The sequence below is a fragment of the Lagopus muta genome, chromosome 25 (assembly GCF_023343835.1).
Source record: "Lagopus muta isolate bLagMut1 chromosome 25, bLagMut1 primary, whole genome shotgun sequence".
In the NCBI taxonomy this organism is placed as follows: domain Eukaryota; kingdom Metazoa; phylum Chordata; class Aves; order Galliformes; family Phasianidae; genus Lagopus; species Lagopus muta.
Genome location: NC_064457.1, coordinates 4,601,237 through 4,617,843, shown reverse-complemented (window position 1 = coordinate 4,617,843; position 16,607 = coordinate 4,601,237). Strand labels below are relative to the sequence as shown.

Genomic DNA, 16,607 nt, shown 5'->3' with positions numbered 1-16,607 from the left:
CAAACCGCCTAAAATCCCTTCTTCCTCAAATGCATGTACTGCTCCAGGAAATAAGATCACCCACACATTTTCTGCTGTGCTTTTCTTTGGACTTCCTCAGCCCTGCTGCCCTGATGCTCTGAATCTGAAGAGATGTAGCCAGGGCCAGTCGTGGGCCCAATTACACTTCCCACTCATCATACAATACCTATTATTTTCCTCAAAGGATGCTGGAAAAAACCCATAAGCATCAGGGAGGCTTGGAAGAAACCAGAATTCTCTGTGAAGGACAGTTCTGTGCAAAGGTAGAAGATCTCCCTCCTACACAAGCTTCATTTCTCACATCCCTACTTTGGTCTTTGTTCCTGCCCTACCTGAAATCTGTGTATGCTTGCATGTGTGTTTGTGTTCATTTGTTCCATTAACATGGAGAAAGACAGTAACAGAAAGCATTCCTATGTCTTACACTGCAAGACATAGTTTTGCCACTGAAAATTAATCAGACTTTCTTCATTACTGGAAACTGATACAAAAGAAAAAGTCAGGAGCAAGAAAATATACTGTACTTGACAGACTGGAATTCGTAGCTCACTTCCAGAAAGGTCATGAAGTAAAGAATAGCTGAATGAATGCCTGGAGAAGAATGGTCAAATCTTTCTACATCTGTGTCTGTGGAAGAAGTGAGGGAAACAGAGAATGGAGAGATCAATACTGGCAGTAATCAGCAGAGGCCATGGAAAGAGCCACATAAGCCAGGAAAAGTCTTCCTGTTTGAAGCTTGTTGCTGCTCTTATTCAACTATAAGACCTCATTTTGACATAATCTCCTGAAATTGTAGAGCCACTGCAAAAGAGAACAGGGTATTCGTGACTGAATTCATTCTCCTGGGCTTGAATGTCCCAGGTGGCACTTGTGGTTATCTGCTCCATGTCTTTCTTAATCCTGATGGCCTCATCTTTGTCAAAGGGGTAAGTGACCAGCACCTGAAGATCTCAATGTTTTTCTTGTTGCACTGGCACAGACTGGGTAGCAGGAACATCTCTGTCTCTACTATGATTTTGTGCCTCTTCTGAGACTGGTATGTGGGGCTACAATCAGTGTTGATTTAAACCCTTGAATTTATGGTTCCTATCCTCATCATTCAAAGCACTTGACTTTTCATGTTAATTTCTGACATCAGCATCAACTTTGCAGTTCTCCCTGCTACCTCTCCCTTTACTCACCAGAAGGTATTCTCCACTTGTGCTTCATGTGTCACTGTCCTCATTTTCTGAATAGCTTTCTTGCAATATTTGCTAAAATTTCTTTTGCAATTGACATTAGTATTGTTTAGGCACTGGAACAGGCTTTCCTGTGAAATAGAAATCTGGACTATGTCCTCAGACACATGGCTTAATTCTGTATTAGCCGTGTGCTGAGGCTTCAGTTCTTTCTCAAGATATCCTATGATTCTGTGATTCTATGCTTTTCAGAGAAAATAAGATGCGTTTTTATCATCAGTTAACATACTCTGCAGGCATGGAAATAGGAAAGATGGTATCAGTATTCAAATTTATTCTCTAGGAAGATTTTGCCATTCTCAAGAGAAGACTCACAAAAATGTGAGTCTGTTAGTCCATCACAGACCTCACTTTTAGATGACAGGTAATTCCAGCCCAGAAGCATCTAAGCATCTACTGATATCATAGAATCACAGAATCACAGAATCATAGAATCATAGACTCATAGAATGGCCTGGGTTGAAAAGGACCACAATGATCACCCAGTTTCAACCCCCCTGGTATGTGCAGGATTGCCAACCACCAGACCAGGCTGCCCAGAGCCACATCCAGACTGACCTTGAATGCCTCCAGGGATGGGGCATCCACAACCTCCTTGGGCAACTTGTTTCAGTGTGTTTCACCCGTTGTGTGAAAAACTTTCTCCTAATATCTAACCTAAACCTTCCCCATCTCAGTTTAAGACCATTCCTCCTTGTCCTATCACTATTCTCCCTTGTAAACAGCCATTCCCCCTCCTGTTTATACACTCCCTTCAAGTATTGGAAGGCCACAATGAGGTCTCCCCAGAGTCTTCTCTTCTCTAAGCTAGATAATCCCACCAATTCCCTCAACCTTTCCTTATAGGAGAGGTGCTCCAGCCCCCTGATCATCTTAGTGGTCCTTCTCTGGACTCGTTTCAAGAGCTCTGTGTCTGTCCTGTACTGGGAGCCCCGGGTGTGGACGCATTACTCCAGATGGGGCCTCACAATAGCCAAGTAGAGGGGGACAATCACCTCAATTTCCCTGCTGGCCACTTTCTTCTTTTAATACAACCCAGGATATAGTTGGACTTCTGGGCTGCAAGCACACACTGATGGCACATGTCCGGCTTCTTGTGCACTGGGACTCTCAAGTCCTTCTCCATAGGGCTGCTCTCAAGGGGTTCTTTGCCCAGTCTGTGTAAGTACTTGGGATTGCCCTGGCCCAAGTGCTACACCTTGCACTTAGCCCTGTTGAACCTCATTGGATTCATATGGGCCCACTTCTCCAGCCTCTCTAGGTCCTTCTGAATGGCTTCCCTTCCCTCCAATGTATCGACAAAATGTATCAACCAATACTGGTATTGCCCTAAGGCAGGCACAATGTGTATTATGTGAAGAAATTATCTCAGCTGGAGTGAGAGCTGGCATCCAGACCAAGTCCAAACCCATGAGTGACCTGACTAAAGGCTTCACCCAGTCACTGCAGTGAATCAACAGGGAGCCTGGTCAAGCCAGGAGATCAGCAGAAGGCCAGGCCAGATACAGGATGCCATTTGTCAAGATTCCATCATATATAATTCCCATTCATACTGTGTGCTCCAGGCTCTAGGGGACATGTCCAAGCCGACACATCAAGGCAAGGACTGAGAGCCATTGGTTACAAACTAACCAGGGATGACTTCCTCTGCTTTGAAAAAGTGTGCCTGAAAGATGAAATCTCAGCAGTGCACACTGGCCTTCAATATCTAGAACAGTGATGGAGTCTACCTAGCTAATTCCTCCTAAACCCAGGTTTTCTCCTTTTGTCACCCCTATGCAGATGGAAACAAACAAACAAACAAATAAACAAACAAACAAAAACATGGCAGGACACACTAAAGGTTGCAGTAAGTGTTTAATGAGTTTGAAGAATGTAATGATGTTACTCCAGGTGCATACATCAAGTGTCAGGAGCAGGCAAGAATCTGTTCCCCTTTCCTATGGAAGTGTTGCCACAGGGCTCACACTTACTAGCCAAGAGATGAAGAGTGTGTTGAGACTGCAGCTGGACTCATTGACCTCTTGTTCTGTTTTGCCTCAGTTCTATCTCAGGATATCCAGTGATTCTGTGTATCTATGCTTTTCAGAGAAAAGAAGATTCTTTTCAAAGTATTAGTCTAGTTCTCCTCAATTAGTGTAGCTTGAAGGCAAGGAATAGGAGAGACAACATCAACCGTCTAACCTATTCCATAGTAGGATTTTGCCATTTTCAAGAGAAGGATGAATTGCCAAAATGTGAGTTTGTTATTTCATTACAGACCTCACTTATAGATGATGGGTAATTCCAGCTCAGAAGAACCTACTGGAAATTGTCTGAAGACAGGCAGTGTATGTTATGTGAAGAAAGACTCACTGCTGGAGTGAGAGCAGGCATCCAGACCAAGTCCAGACCCAAGAGTAGCCTGACTGAATGCTCCACCCAGTCACTGCAGTGAACCAACAGGGAGCCTGGCCAAACCAGGAGATCAACAGAAGGCCAGGAATAACATAGGCTGCCATTTGTCAAGATTCCCATTCATATGATGTACTTCAGGCTCTAGGGGACATGTCTAAGCAGAGACATATCAGGGCAACGACTGAGCCACTGGTTACAGACTAACCAGGGATGGCTTTCTCTGCTTTAAAAGAGGATGCCTAAAAGGTGAAATCTCTGCAGTGTGCATTGGCCTCCAGTATCTAGAAGAGTGATGGAGTCTCCCCAGCCAAAGCCTGGCTTTCTCCTTTGACCACCTATATGCAGGTGGAAAAATAACATGGCAAGACACACTAAAGAATGCAGGAAACGTTTAATGGGTCTGAAGAGGGAAATGGTATAACCCCCAGTGCATACATCAAGTGTGGGGAGCAGCAGGAACAGGCAAGAGTCTGTTCCCCTTTCCTATGGTAGCGTTGCCATCAGGCCCACACTTATCAGCCAGGAGTTGTAGAAAGGTAGAGCAGGTTACTTGAAGCTGATTTTGAGGAGTACTAACAGAGATCTCAGAGGGGGAAAAAAAAAAAAAAAAGATATCAGATAGGAAGAGAGACTGAAAGAGACAATCAATAGACTTTCTCCATCCTGCCTATGAAGACAGTCTGGCCCCTTCTGTCTGCCTTGCAGGGCAGAAACAGAAGCACATTTCTTCTTCAATCCAATGTCATGATCTGATTTCCTGGGTGTCTTTGTCTGGGGCAGTGCTCAGCACCTTTAGCAGGGGGGGCACCTTCTGCCACAGCTGCGGTTGGAAATGCAGGAGAGGTCAAAGCCCCCCGAGGTGATGGGCACTCCCTGACAGCTGAGGATGCTGCCAACAGCAGCGGAGGTGGAGGAGCCCACGGCGGTGTTCTGCGGGAAGGAGCTGAGGATGGGTCCGGGCAGGGTCACCACCACAGGAGAGGGCTGGATGACGATGGTGGAGGGCTGGCACTGCCTGACACAGGGCTCATTGCAGCTGCTGGCCAGAGGAGTTGGGCCACAGGGCTGGCACGGCTGGCACGGGTCACGGCAGGACATGTCTTGAGGCTTGAGTTGTACCTGGCTGAGAGAGCACGGAGGAAGCAGAACATGGGGATACATGAGGAGACAACTGTGAACACTCTATGAAGGAACCATGAACTGCTGGAAGCTGGAGGCTGTGCATGGATAGTAAAGGCTGTACTGTTACTGTGCTTCCCAAGCTCAGAATGAGCCAAAAGTATCTATCCAGCTCATTTCTGTACTCTAGTTTGCAAGCTATCTTCTTGCAGACCCATATTCCTTCCATGACAAACCTTCTCCTTATTTCCCTTCCCTGTGACAAGCAGTCCTACGATTTGGCATGGAACTGAGCTGATATCAACTGTGTAACCTTCCTTGGCAGAATGAGGGGTACAAGAAGGAGCTTCACACTCACCTAATTCCACAGAAAAGGCAATGGTGGATGAGAGAGTGACAAGCTGGGCTGTCTTTTATAGTGTATGTAAGCTTCCTAAGCTCTGAAGGCATCACTTATAGCAGTGATTATTTTCTGACAAGCTCCTCTAGAATGAAAAGCATTCCAGTTAATGATATAGACTATTCATTCACTTACTATGCTGTTTAATTTCATTTCCAATGTTTGCTATGTCCATTCCTCACTTTTGAGTGGTAGGAAGAGAGGCCCAATCACTTCCAGGTAATAAATATTAATTTAGGCAAAAGATTCAGCTTCCATGATGCAAAGTCAAATGGTGATCCCAGATAATGATATAGAATGTACATCATCTTCCTTTGCAGTTGCGTTTCATTTCCAGCTTTATGTCATACCCATTCCACATTGAAGGCATCTTTTGAGTGGCATGAAGGAAGTTCCAAGCATTTCCATACAACAAACACCACTGTAGTCAACAAATTCAGCTCATGTGCTAGAAGAGTCCAGCAAAGGCAAGTGATGTCAGCCCGAGTCATTCCATAAGGGTTTTTAGGAGGTCTTCTGGCAAGAGAGGTACTATCTCCTGAGTGAGACTCTATCCCACTCAACATTTTTCTCTGGAAAATTTTACTTCCCTGTTTTGTCTCAAGGATCTTGTTATGGGACAAATGGTTGTGTGGTGTCCTTTCCAGACCTCAAAAGAAAGGCCCAACAGAAAACAGTGGAACAAAAAGGCTGTTTCAGTAAGAAAGAATAAGAAGAGCTATATAGACGGAAAGTTAATCTTATATTCCTTCATATGATAGAAATGCCAATTTTGTTCAGAATAATACAAAATCAGATGAATTTTTCCAATGTTTCACTGTGTAGGTCCTTTCTGCAGAGAGCTCCTTCTTCCTTTCCATATTGTGGTGTTTTTTGTTTTCTGAATGAACAACTGAAAAAAATCTTACGTATTTTCCTTTCAGAGATGGAAGGTTTCTTTTATTACACCCATTAATTCACAGCACAGGTGGCTATAGCATCCTGCAGTAGATTCTCTCTCTGCAGCTCCTCAGGATAAATAACAGGCTTCTCAAGTCTTAAACAAAAGGCCCAATAAAGCAGACATGTCTTGTCAGCATCAGTTGCTCCAGTGTCCTCTTCAAATCTCTCAGTACATGTTCCCTCCGAGTAGTATCTCTGAGTACCACACAGTGTCATTAACACATACAAGACCATTAGCATATGCTCATGTCTTCTGTGTGATGGATTTGCACAAATGCCTATGGATGCTGATTTGTCCCTCCATCAGTCCTTTTCAGAGCATTGCAGAGCCTCCAGCCAGCCCCTAACAGCACCCAGAAGGTCCTTCACCACCTCTGTCCCCACTTCCCCGTACGTTTAACCACAATACAAGGAATTGCCTCCATCAATGTCAGGGTACCCTTCCCAACCACATTTTTGTACCTCATTATCTCATGGCGCTGGGTAGGCTTGCGTGAGGCCAGTTACAGGTCTGCACAGGTCAAGGCATGCTTTCATAGGATCACAGAATCGCTTGAGTTGGAATGGACTTTTAAAAGTCATCTAGTCCAACTCTGCTGCAATGAACAGGGACATCTACAGCTACATCATGTTGTCCTTCTCAAGTGTGTTAAAAAGAAATAACAGAGGAGAAAGTAAAATTTAAGAATAGAATCTGAGCTGCTCTGGATGCAGTTATGACAGCTACCCCCAATTCCTCCATCAGGGACATATAACAGAGAAGCAGTGTGGTCCTCATGGCAGAGTTTCACAGGAGAGCAGAGAAAAAAAGAATCTGAGAAAGCAATAATTTTTTGAAAAGATGCAAAATCTAGAATCTTATTTTATTGCCTTTAAGAGGATAAATCAAAAGTCAGATATACTACAATGTTACTGCTTTCCCTGTCCGCACCGAGACCAGCCACCACCAGCATTTGAGAGCAGGGAAAGCCCTACTGGAGGAGAACAATGAGCCCTCCATGAAGTGGGAAGCCTGTGGGTCCAGGAAAGCCAAAGCGACTGTCACAGCTCCTGCATCACACCCTCAGAGGGCCAGCATGGTCCCGGCACCATTTTTGTGCATACAGTAGGAGGAGACTTGGCATGCATAGCCTAGACTTAGTGTTTTCTTCTGAGCTGCTTCTGAGGAATACAGCCTACAGCTATAATGATTTCCTGTCATTATTCCTCCCCAGATGCAAGGCCTTTCTCCTGCTCCTGTTGAAAGACCTGAGATTCCAGGCGGGTGTTTCTCCAGCTTGTCCGGGTTCCTATGACTAGCAGCCCTGCCTTATAGCGTCCTGACTGCTCTTCCCAGTTGTGGGTCCTCCACACACATGCCACACATGCACACTACCCCATCATCAGGCTGGAACCATTAAATACTATTAAGTAGTATACTTAAGAGATACACTTTCATAGATACCAGTCACCAGTTGTACTTCGAATAGCTGGTCATGGATGTTAAAGCCCAGCAGATCATCATCTTTTTCAGCTACCTTATTGTTCTTACTCCTTCTGAAGATAAGTGTGATGCCTGTTTTGCTGTTGCTGCTGTTGTTTCCTCAACCATCATGATCTTTGAGAGATGACAGAGAGCAGTCTTACAATGGCATCACCCAATCAATATCCCTGGATGCATCCCATCCATCTCATGGACACAACTCTGACCAAGTGGGACAAATAAGGTTTCATAAGGTTTTCTTCCTTTACAGGCAGTATTTTTTCACTCCCTAAAATTCTGTGGAGACCCTCAGGGACCCAGTAGACCTGAGGACAAGCCTTACCCATAAAAACTGAGAAAAAGACAGCCTATAGTATTACAGCCATTTCCATTTTCCCTTTCATCATTTCCTCTGTCTCTTGTCAGTGGGCATACACTCTCCTCAGCCAGAGGACTGTATCCAAGCCAGACACAGTACAGGCAAGTGCACAAAAGTGGGGGCACATTCAAAAACATGTCACATGGTATACTTAACCAAGAAACCATTTCAGCAGGGATTCTGGGGAAATTTCATTTGAAGACAATGCTCTAAATGAGCTCATTGTATTGTATCCAGAGAGACTGCAGAGAGTGGAAGTATACTAAGAGCTTTGCAGAAGACATAGAAGTCACTGATCTTGTCATGATGATTCTGCTCTATTGGGCTTTGTATTTAAGGTTTGAGAAGCCATGTTATCCTGAGGAGCTGAAGAAAGGGAAACAGCTGGAGTGCACAATACCCAGCAGTACTGTGGGCTGGTAGGAGAAATGACAGAAAGAGTTCCGTCATATAAGACATGTATATCCAACCCACAGGTTTCGTACAGCCCAGCTCACCCACCACTTAGCAACAACCAAATACTGGCATGCAATTGGCAGTGTCTGAGCTGATGACATGGCATGGGGAGGACACAGAGCAGTGCTAAATGCAGAGCTGAATCTTTTGCCCAAATTGGTGTCTATTTCCCGGAAATGCTTGGGCCTCTGTTCCTGCCACTCAAAAAATGCCTTCAGTGAGGAATGGACATACTGAAACTACAAATCTAATTAAACAGCACAGGAAGCCAATGTACAGCCTATATCATTAACTGGGATGATTTTCATTCAAGAGGGGCTCGTCAGAAAAAAATCACAGCTGTAAGTTATGCCACTGGACCTGGGGCAGTTTATTTCCATTATAAAAGGCAGCCCAGCTCCTTGCTCACTCATCCACAACTCCTGCCATTCTCTTTGGAACCAGGTGAGTGTGAAGCTCTTTCTTTTCTTGGGAATGCTTGTCATGAGAGAGAGAAGTAGGGGCAAGATTCATCGTGGAGGGCACCAGGGCCTGTGAGTAAGTAGTCTGTGAACTAGAGTCCAGAGACTACCTGGATATGTTCCAGTGGCTGTTTTCAAGCTCGAGCAGGATGAGACGATGAAATACATATCAATTCCTGCACAGCCTCCAGCTCTTAGCATTGCATGTGCCTTGGAAAACCCATAGAATGTTCACAGTTGTCTCCTCATGTATCCCCATGTTCTGCTTCCTCCGTGCTCTCTCAGCCAGGTACAACTCAAGCCTCAAGACATGTCCTGCCGTGACCCGTGCCAGCCGTGCCAGCCCTGTGGCCCAACTCCTCTGGCCAGCAGCTGCAATGAGCCCTGTGTCAGGCAGTGCCAGCCCTCCACCATCGTCATCCAGCCCTCTCCTGTGGTGGTGACCCTGCCCGGACCCATCCTCAGCTCCTTCCCGCAGAACACCGCCGTGGGCTCCTCCACCTCCGCTGCTGTTGGCAGCATCCTCAGCTGTCAGGGAGTGCCCATCACCTCGGGGGGCTTTGACCTCTCCTGCATTTCCAACCGCAGCTGTGGCAGAAGGTGCCCCCCCTGCTAAAGGTGCTGAGCACTGCCCCAGACAAAGACACCCAGGAAATCAGATCATGACATTGGATTGAAGAAGAAATGTGCTTCTGTTTCTGCCCTGCAAGGCAGACAGAAGGGGCCAGACTGTCTTCATAGGCAGGATGGAGAAAGTCTATTGATTGTCTCTTTCAGTCTCTCTTCCTATCTGATATCTTTTTTTTTTTTTTTTCCCCCTCTGAGATCTCTGTTAGTACTCCTCAAAATCAGCTTCAAGTAACCTGCTCTACCTTTCTACAACTCCTGGCTGATAAGTGTGGGCCTGATGGCAACGCTACCATAGGAAAGGGGAACAGACTCTTGCCTGTTCCTGCTGCTCCCCACACTTGATGTATGCACTGGGGGTTATACCATTTCCCTCTTCAGACCCATTAAACGTTTCCTGCATTCTTTAGTGTGTCTTGCCATGTTATTTTTCCACCTGCATATAGGTGGTCAAAGGAGAAAGCCAGGCTTTGGCTGGGGAGACTCCATCACTCTTCTAGATACTGGAGGCCAATGCACACTGCAGAGATTTCACCTTTTAGGCATCCTCTTTTAAAGCAGAGAAAGCCATCCCTGGTTAGTCTGTAACCAGTGGCTCAGTCGTTGCCCTGATATGTCTCTGCTTAGACATGTCCCCTAGAGCCTGAAGTACATCATATGAATGGGAATCTTGACAAATGGCAGCCTATGTTATTCCTGGCCTTCTGTTGATCTCCTGGTTTGGCCAGGCTCCCTGTTGGTTCACTGCAGTGACTGGGTGGAGCATTCAGTCAGGCTACTCTTGGGTCTGGACTTGGTCTGGATGCCTGCTCTCACTCCAGCAGTGAGTCTTTCTTCACATAACATACACTGCCTGTCTTCAGACAATTTCCAGTAGGTTCTTCTGAGCTGGAATTACCCATCATCTATAAGTGAGGTCTGTAATGAAATAACAAATTCACATTTTGGCAATTCATCCTTCTCTTGAAAATGGCAAAATCCTACTATGGAATAGGTTAGACGGTTGATGTTGTCTCTCCTATTCCTTGCCTTCAAGCTACACTAATTGAGGAGAACTAGACTAATACTTTGAAAAGAATCTTCTTTTCTCTGAAAAGCATAGATACACAGAATCACTGGATATCCTGAGATAGAACTGAGGCAAAACAGAACAAGAGGTCAATGAGTCCAGCTGCAGTCTCAACACATTAAACCCTATATCTGGGAGCATAGCCTAACACCTCTAGGCCTTCAGCAGGCTTGGTAATGTGGCTGATTCACAATGATATAGGCTGGTTTAGCAATAGGGATCAGTATAATATTTTCTCCAAAGGAATCAGTGAGTGCTGGTTCTAAAACTTTCCATTTTAGCTTTGCTTGTCTGGTTTAGCAACAGGGATAAGTATATTAGTTTTAAGAACAATATATTGGTTTATCATGATAAATCAGCAGGTGCTACTTCTAAAACTTTCCAGTTTAACTTTGCTTGTTGTGTCAACAGCCTTGTTTTTCTCAGTGATTCTGCTTCACAGGAGCACTAGAATCACAATAGACTATTTTTATGTTTTCACCCAAGTGCAAGGAGTTTCTCCTTAAATTTCACATATATTGTTTTAGATTCAAGTGCACTAAGAGAGGAAGTTTCTTATCATGGCCTAACAAGCAATAGAAATCTGCCAAACTGAGAAAAAACAGCTGAAAGTTGGCCAAGGGTCATGGAGAAGAAGCTGAAGCTGAAATAAAGGGGATGATGTACACGGTCTTAAGACCACCAGAGGCCACACTGTGTGGAGACAAGTGTGTTTTAATGTCCCCCTAATTACTTCATTAAAGTGATACCTGAGAGATGGAAGTTCCCCTGCGAGGAACTGAAGCACTTACTGGTGATTGTGTTGTGTTGTGGTTGCCAGCATTATAATTTCATATGTGAGCACATGTACACAAGTATTGCTGTAATGGTGCTGAACTTTCTATATTTTGTGTTGTATGTGTGGTTTGAATCTGTAGATTGTGTTAATCTTTACTCTTTATTCTTGTAGTTGTGGCATGTGTTTGTTACAGTACATGAATTAGCACATTCCAGTCATTCTAGACACTGAGGGGGGCAACCAGTTGTTGAAGTACCTAATTGCTCAGCATTAGATGCATTTGATGCATTATCAAACACTGGAGAAAGTTTGGAGGAGATCCACTCAAGTGGAAGAAACTGGTTGAATAATGTAATTATTGCTGACCGATATATAAATTAGAAAATCATGAAAAATCATCAGCAAATGGATCACTTAATTGAACTCTGAGTATGCTGCCTGATTTGTCAAGTTGCCTGGCATGTATCACGAGGAATTAAGGAATGTCAGCTTTCTAACACCACACTGGAGTTAGTTTTCTTCCTGCATTTTGGATGATAGCCTGAGGCTGTAAAACAGGAATATGATTCTCATCTGTGTCGTTCCCAGGTGAAATCTTGTAAAAAAAACCCAAAAAACCAAAAAACCAAAACAGTGTTAAAAGGACAGTAGATACTTTTTACAGCACCCTTGTTACAGAGTGACACCTGGAGATCTTGCATCAGTGAGTGCTAGTTACTTATTTTCTGATGTTCTACTCCCTTCAGCCTACATGCCAAGCACACAAAGACCCCTGATTTGACAGCAGTTGGAAAGCCTAAATTACTGTGAGACTGCTCTGAGGCAGAGAGGAGACTATTTCCAGCTTGTTACACCTTTAGATCCCTGCTGGGAAAAGAAGGGCCTTTTAAGTGAGCCTGACATAACATAGGAGAACTGCTGCAGGATATGTTCTAGGGAAGATACAAATATAGGGAGAGAAATGGCTGCCTTCCCCTCAGTGTACTAACCTGAATCACAGAATCACAGAATCACAGAATTGTAGGGGTTGGAAGGGACCTCCAGAGATCATCGAGTCCAACCCACCTGCCAAAGCAGGTTCCCTACACCAGGTGCATCCCACAGGGTCTCAACGTGGGCAAAGAATTCCAAAACCTTGCTATTATTTGACAAAAGTTGCTCTTCTTATACAGAAATCCATCTGTCTTCAGATTATGTGGAAAGAGAGAGTCTTGCAAAAGGTCTTTTGCAAAATATGGTGGAGTTTTCATTTGTGCATAGTGCTCTTTGATGTGAAGGAGGATGAAGGATTTCACAGTTGGGGTGTGGCTCTGAAATCAGCCCAACATGCTGCTGGAAACAGCTGTCTCAGGGACTTTTCCTCACCACTTTTTTCCATCCTCAGAACTTTTTCCATCTGAGAGATCTTTCTCATGATCTTGGTGGAAAGGCTCCTTGTTATGGATGGTGATAGATGGAAAGTTCTCTGAGGCTAAATAAAACTATTTGAGAGTTCAGAACCTCCCTTTTTATGACCAAACACAGCTTTTTCGTGCTCAAAGCCTAATTAACTTCTCCTTTTCATGGACAAAACCTCCATTCAGCATTCAAGTAGCCAATGGGAAGGTCCAAAGATTCATTTTGGAATCCAGAGTCTAATTTTAGGGTCTAAACATCCACCTTGAAAACTGAATGTCTTGTTTTGAGTGTGGAAAGTTACTGTTAATAGTAGCTTTTGTTTTCATCCTCAGACACTTTGGTCCACTTTCTCATATAGTCAAAAAAGTCGTATTTCATTTTTTTGGCAAAAGTTTTATTCCTTGTGTCAATTCCCTTTCTCAAGTCATGAATTTTTCCTCCCTCCCTCCCTCCCTCCCTCCCTCCCTCCCTCCCTCCCTTCCTTCCTTCCTTCCTTCTTTCCTTCCTTCCTTCCTTCCTTTCTTCCTTCCTTCCTTCCTTCCTTCCTTCCTTCCTTCCTTCCTTCCTTCCTTCCTTCCTTCCTTCCTTCCTTCCTTCCTTCCTTCCTTCCTTCCTTCCTTCCTTCCTTCCTTCCTTCCTTCCTTCCTTCCTTCCTTCCTTCCTTCCTTCCTTCCTTCCTTCCTTCCTTCCTTCCTTCCTTCCTTCCTTCCTTCCTTCCTTCCTTCCTTCCTTCCTTCCTTCCTTCCTTCCTTCCTTCCTCAGAAAATAAATCACTCCTCTTCCTTACCTGGCTCTCAGCAATGAAGTGGTATTTTCAGGATGCCTCCCATGGGAAAGTATGCTGCCTGACCAAGATACTGGCATTCTACAATGGCGTAACTGTGTCAAAGAACAATGGAAGAGACAATGATGTAGTATATCTGGACTTCTATAAGGTCTTTTAGAAGGTTCTCCACAATTGGAAAGATATGGATTTCATGGATGGACTGTTCAATAGGAACGGATTGTGAGATCATATCCAGGGAGTGGTGCTCAATGGCTCCAAATGAAGGTCAGTGATGAGTGGTGTCCCTCAGGGTCAGTACTGGGACTGGTGCTGTTTAGTGTCTTCATTAATAATGTTGACAGTAGGATTAAGTTCACTCTCAGCAGGTTTGTGGATGACACCAAGCTGTGTTGTGAGGTCAAGACTCCCATGGGACAGGATGCCATCCAGAGAGACCTAGGCAGACTTGAGCAGAGGGCCCAGGAGAACTTTGTCAGGTCCAACAAATCCAAGTGCAAGGCTTTCACCTCAGTCATAGCAATCCCCTCTCTCAGTAGAAGCTGAAGGATGAAAGGATAGAGCACAGCCCTGATGAAAACGACTTTGGGCTATTGCTGGATGGGAAGCTGGACATGTGTCCTTGCAGCCCAGAAGGCATCTTGGGTTGCGCCAAAAGGAGTGGCTAGCAGGTTGAAGGTAATAATCCTGCTTCTCTACTCTGTGCTGGTGAGACCTCACCTGTAGTACTGCATCCAGATTCTTAGATGTCAGTACAGGAGAGAAATTGAGCAGATACAGAGGAGGGCCACAGAAATGATCCAAGGGATATAACACATCTCCTAAGAGGCCAGGCTGAAAGAGGTGGGACTGTTCAGCCTGGAGAAAAGAAGACTCTTGGGGGACCTGATATGTGACTTACAGTAAATGGACTATAAGAAAGAAGGGGAAGGACTCTTTTTCAGGATCTCTGGTCATAGGACAAGGGAAAATGTTTTCAAATGAAATAAGAGGAGATTTAAATTGGATAAAAGGAGGAACTTTCTTATAATAAAGGTAGCAAGGTAGTGGAAATGGTTGCACTGAGATGTAGTGGAATCATCATCCCTGGATGATGTCAGGCTGGACCACATGACACTGGCAGGTTTTGTCCCCAAAGCCAACTCCTGTGGATATTGCCAAAGGTGGGCCAAATGTGGGGCTCTGCATGCACATCTAGGGCACATTCACTGATCACAGCCTGTGTGCTGGCTGCTGGGGCTTGAGGATTGAGTGTCTGAATCTTCCCTACACTAAGGCTGTACATTTCTGTGCATCTGTAGTCAGCTGCAATACTGGTTGATCCAGTTAAGGCAGGCATGTCTAGACTACAGCCCAGACCATCACATACTGTGTGTTCTTCCTGCCCTGTGCCATCACAGCAGCAGCTCTTCCCCTGCAGACAACCCAATTCAGCCCAGGGCACGTACCCATCACTCAACAACAACCAAATATCAGTGTGCAGTTGGAAATGACTGTGCTGAAACTTGGACACAGGGAATACACAGTGCAGTGCTGACTCGAGTTATTGCAAATAATCTTATGCATTTCGATACTGGCTAAATACAGTCCTCTGAACAGTGAAAAATTTGCAGTCTTGCACTGAACTGGTTTCAAAAAAATCATCAGTGTATGTTTGTGATTTCTTTTGCACTTGACATAAATACATTACCTATGAATTTTCAAATAGAATGTACACAGTGGCAATCAGACATCCAACACAAAAGATTGATCATGTCTCTTTTCTAGAATTTTATAAGTCCTATCTTACATTTGTTTCACAATCATGCCTTATTTATGTCAACTCTATTTGGTGATATTTGTGAAGAATTATTGTCAAGGATGAAGCAAAGGAAGAGTAAAATTTCATCAAAAATCTATTATGAACAATTTCAGAACTCATTAAGTATTGCAGTCACTGCGATCATGCCAAACTGAGGCATTAGTATCATAAAAACAAGGTCACACATCCCTCTAGTTTTATGGTTTTGTGGCTCTATTTTTTGAATGTTTTAATAAGAACAGTAAAAGTTAAAATAAGTTTTGTTATTTGTATGCATTAACTGTATTATATATGTTATGAGACCTGCTCCAAAAGTAATGCCCTTTATGATGGTGGTTTGGTAGGAGAGGTTGAACCTTCCCTACAGTACTCTATTACATTTTGTTGCTGTGTGACAGATGACAGCAGAGAGGCAATCTGACAGAATAACCACTGACACAGAAGTCTTTATGAAGCAAGGAGGTGTCATAAAATTCCTCCATGCAGAAAAAATTATACCCACTGGTGTTCATCTGTGCTTGCTGAACTTTCATGGAGACCGAACTGTGGATGTGAGCTCAGTGAGGCAGTGGATGGTGTGTTTCAGTGGTAGTGATGACATCCGTGGTTCACCTCCATTTGTGCAGATATTTACAAGTGTGGCACACAGGTATTTGTTCATCACTGGTGAAAATGCATAACTAGTGGTGGTGACTGTTGAAAAACAGCGTTTTGTAACTGAAAATTTGCCCTATCAAATGGAGTTACTGTGCTCACTGATTCAGTTGCAGTTTCTGTGAAAATGAAGGAGACATTACTTTCAGAGACATCTACATGTATGTGGCTCAAGACAATTCCTCTTCAATCAACATGGCCCAGGAAAGCCCATAGTTTGGAAACACGTGATCTAGGAGAAAGCAGCAGCTGCACCCCTCAGCCTGGGCAGAGAGATTTGATTCTAGAGCACGGAGCTGGGCTCCAGTGATCAGGCTGGTGGAGCCTTGGCCCGGGCTACTGGAGCAAATAACTTCTCCTGTCATTCCTTAGGGGATGGGGAGAAGAGCCAGGGCTGCAGCGCGAGGGACGGGTGGGGGCAGGACACAGTGTCATCTGGGCCCACATGGAGCTCTGCATCCAGGGCCACCAAAATCCATCCTGACCAGGGTGCACCTCCTTGAGTTCTCAAGAAAAATGAGCACAGGGCACGTAGCAGCCACTGACTGAGGCCATGTCAATCAGACAGAGTTGGGTCTGACATGGACAGGATGTCTTGGGTGGGAGACAGCACAACTAAAT

The 16,607-nt window shown here is 44.5% G+C and overlaps 2 protein-coding genes across 2 annotated transcripts; one reads left to right on the top strand and one right to left on the bottom strand.

Annotated features, from left to right (window-relative positions):
- Positions 1-4,448: 4,448 nt before the first annotated feature.
- Positions 4,449-5,225, bottom strand: LOC125684555 (feather keratin Cos1-2-like). Its single transcript, XM_048926758.1, has 2 exons — positions 5,134-5,225; positions 4,449-4,779 (listed from the first exon to the last, which is right to left on the bottom strand). Exons 1-2 carry the CDS (start codon positions 5,223-5,225, stop codon positions 4,449-4,451), a joined length of 423 nt encoding a protein of 140 aa, XP_048782715.1.
- A 3,537-nt stretch (positions 5,226-8,762) lies between these two features.
- On the top strand, positions 8,763-9,491 carry LOC125684563 (feather keratin Cos1-2-like). The gene is made up of 2 exons (XM_048926771.1): positions 8,763-8,858; positions 9,165-9,491. Exons 1-2 carry the CDS (start codon positions 8,763-8,765, stop codon positions 9,489-9,491), a joined length of 423 nt encoding a protein of 140 aa, XP_048782728.1.
- The last annotated feature ends 7,116 nt before the right edge of the window (positions 9,492-16,607 follow it).

Excerpts from the sequence above, each read along its gene's own strand:
- LOC125684555 (XM_048926758.1), bottom strand. The coding sequence starts at position 5,225 with ATGCCTTCAGAGCTTAGGAAGCTTACATACACTATAAAAGACAGCCCA. Across the intron at positions 4,780-5,133 it reads TGCCTTTTCTGTGGAATTAG|CCAGGTACAACTCAAGCCTC; the intron begins GTGAGTGTGAAG and ends GTGCTCTCTCAG.
- LOC125684563 (XM_048926771.1), top strand. The coding sequence starts at position 8,763 with ATGCCACTGGACCTGGGGCAGTTTATTTCCATTATAAAAGGCAGCCCA. Across the intron at positions 8,859-9,164 it reads GCCATTCTCTTTGGAACCAG|GTACAACTCAAGCCTCAAGA; the intron begins GTGAGTGTGAAG and ends TCTCTCAGCCAG.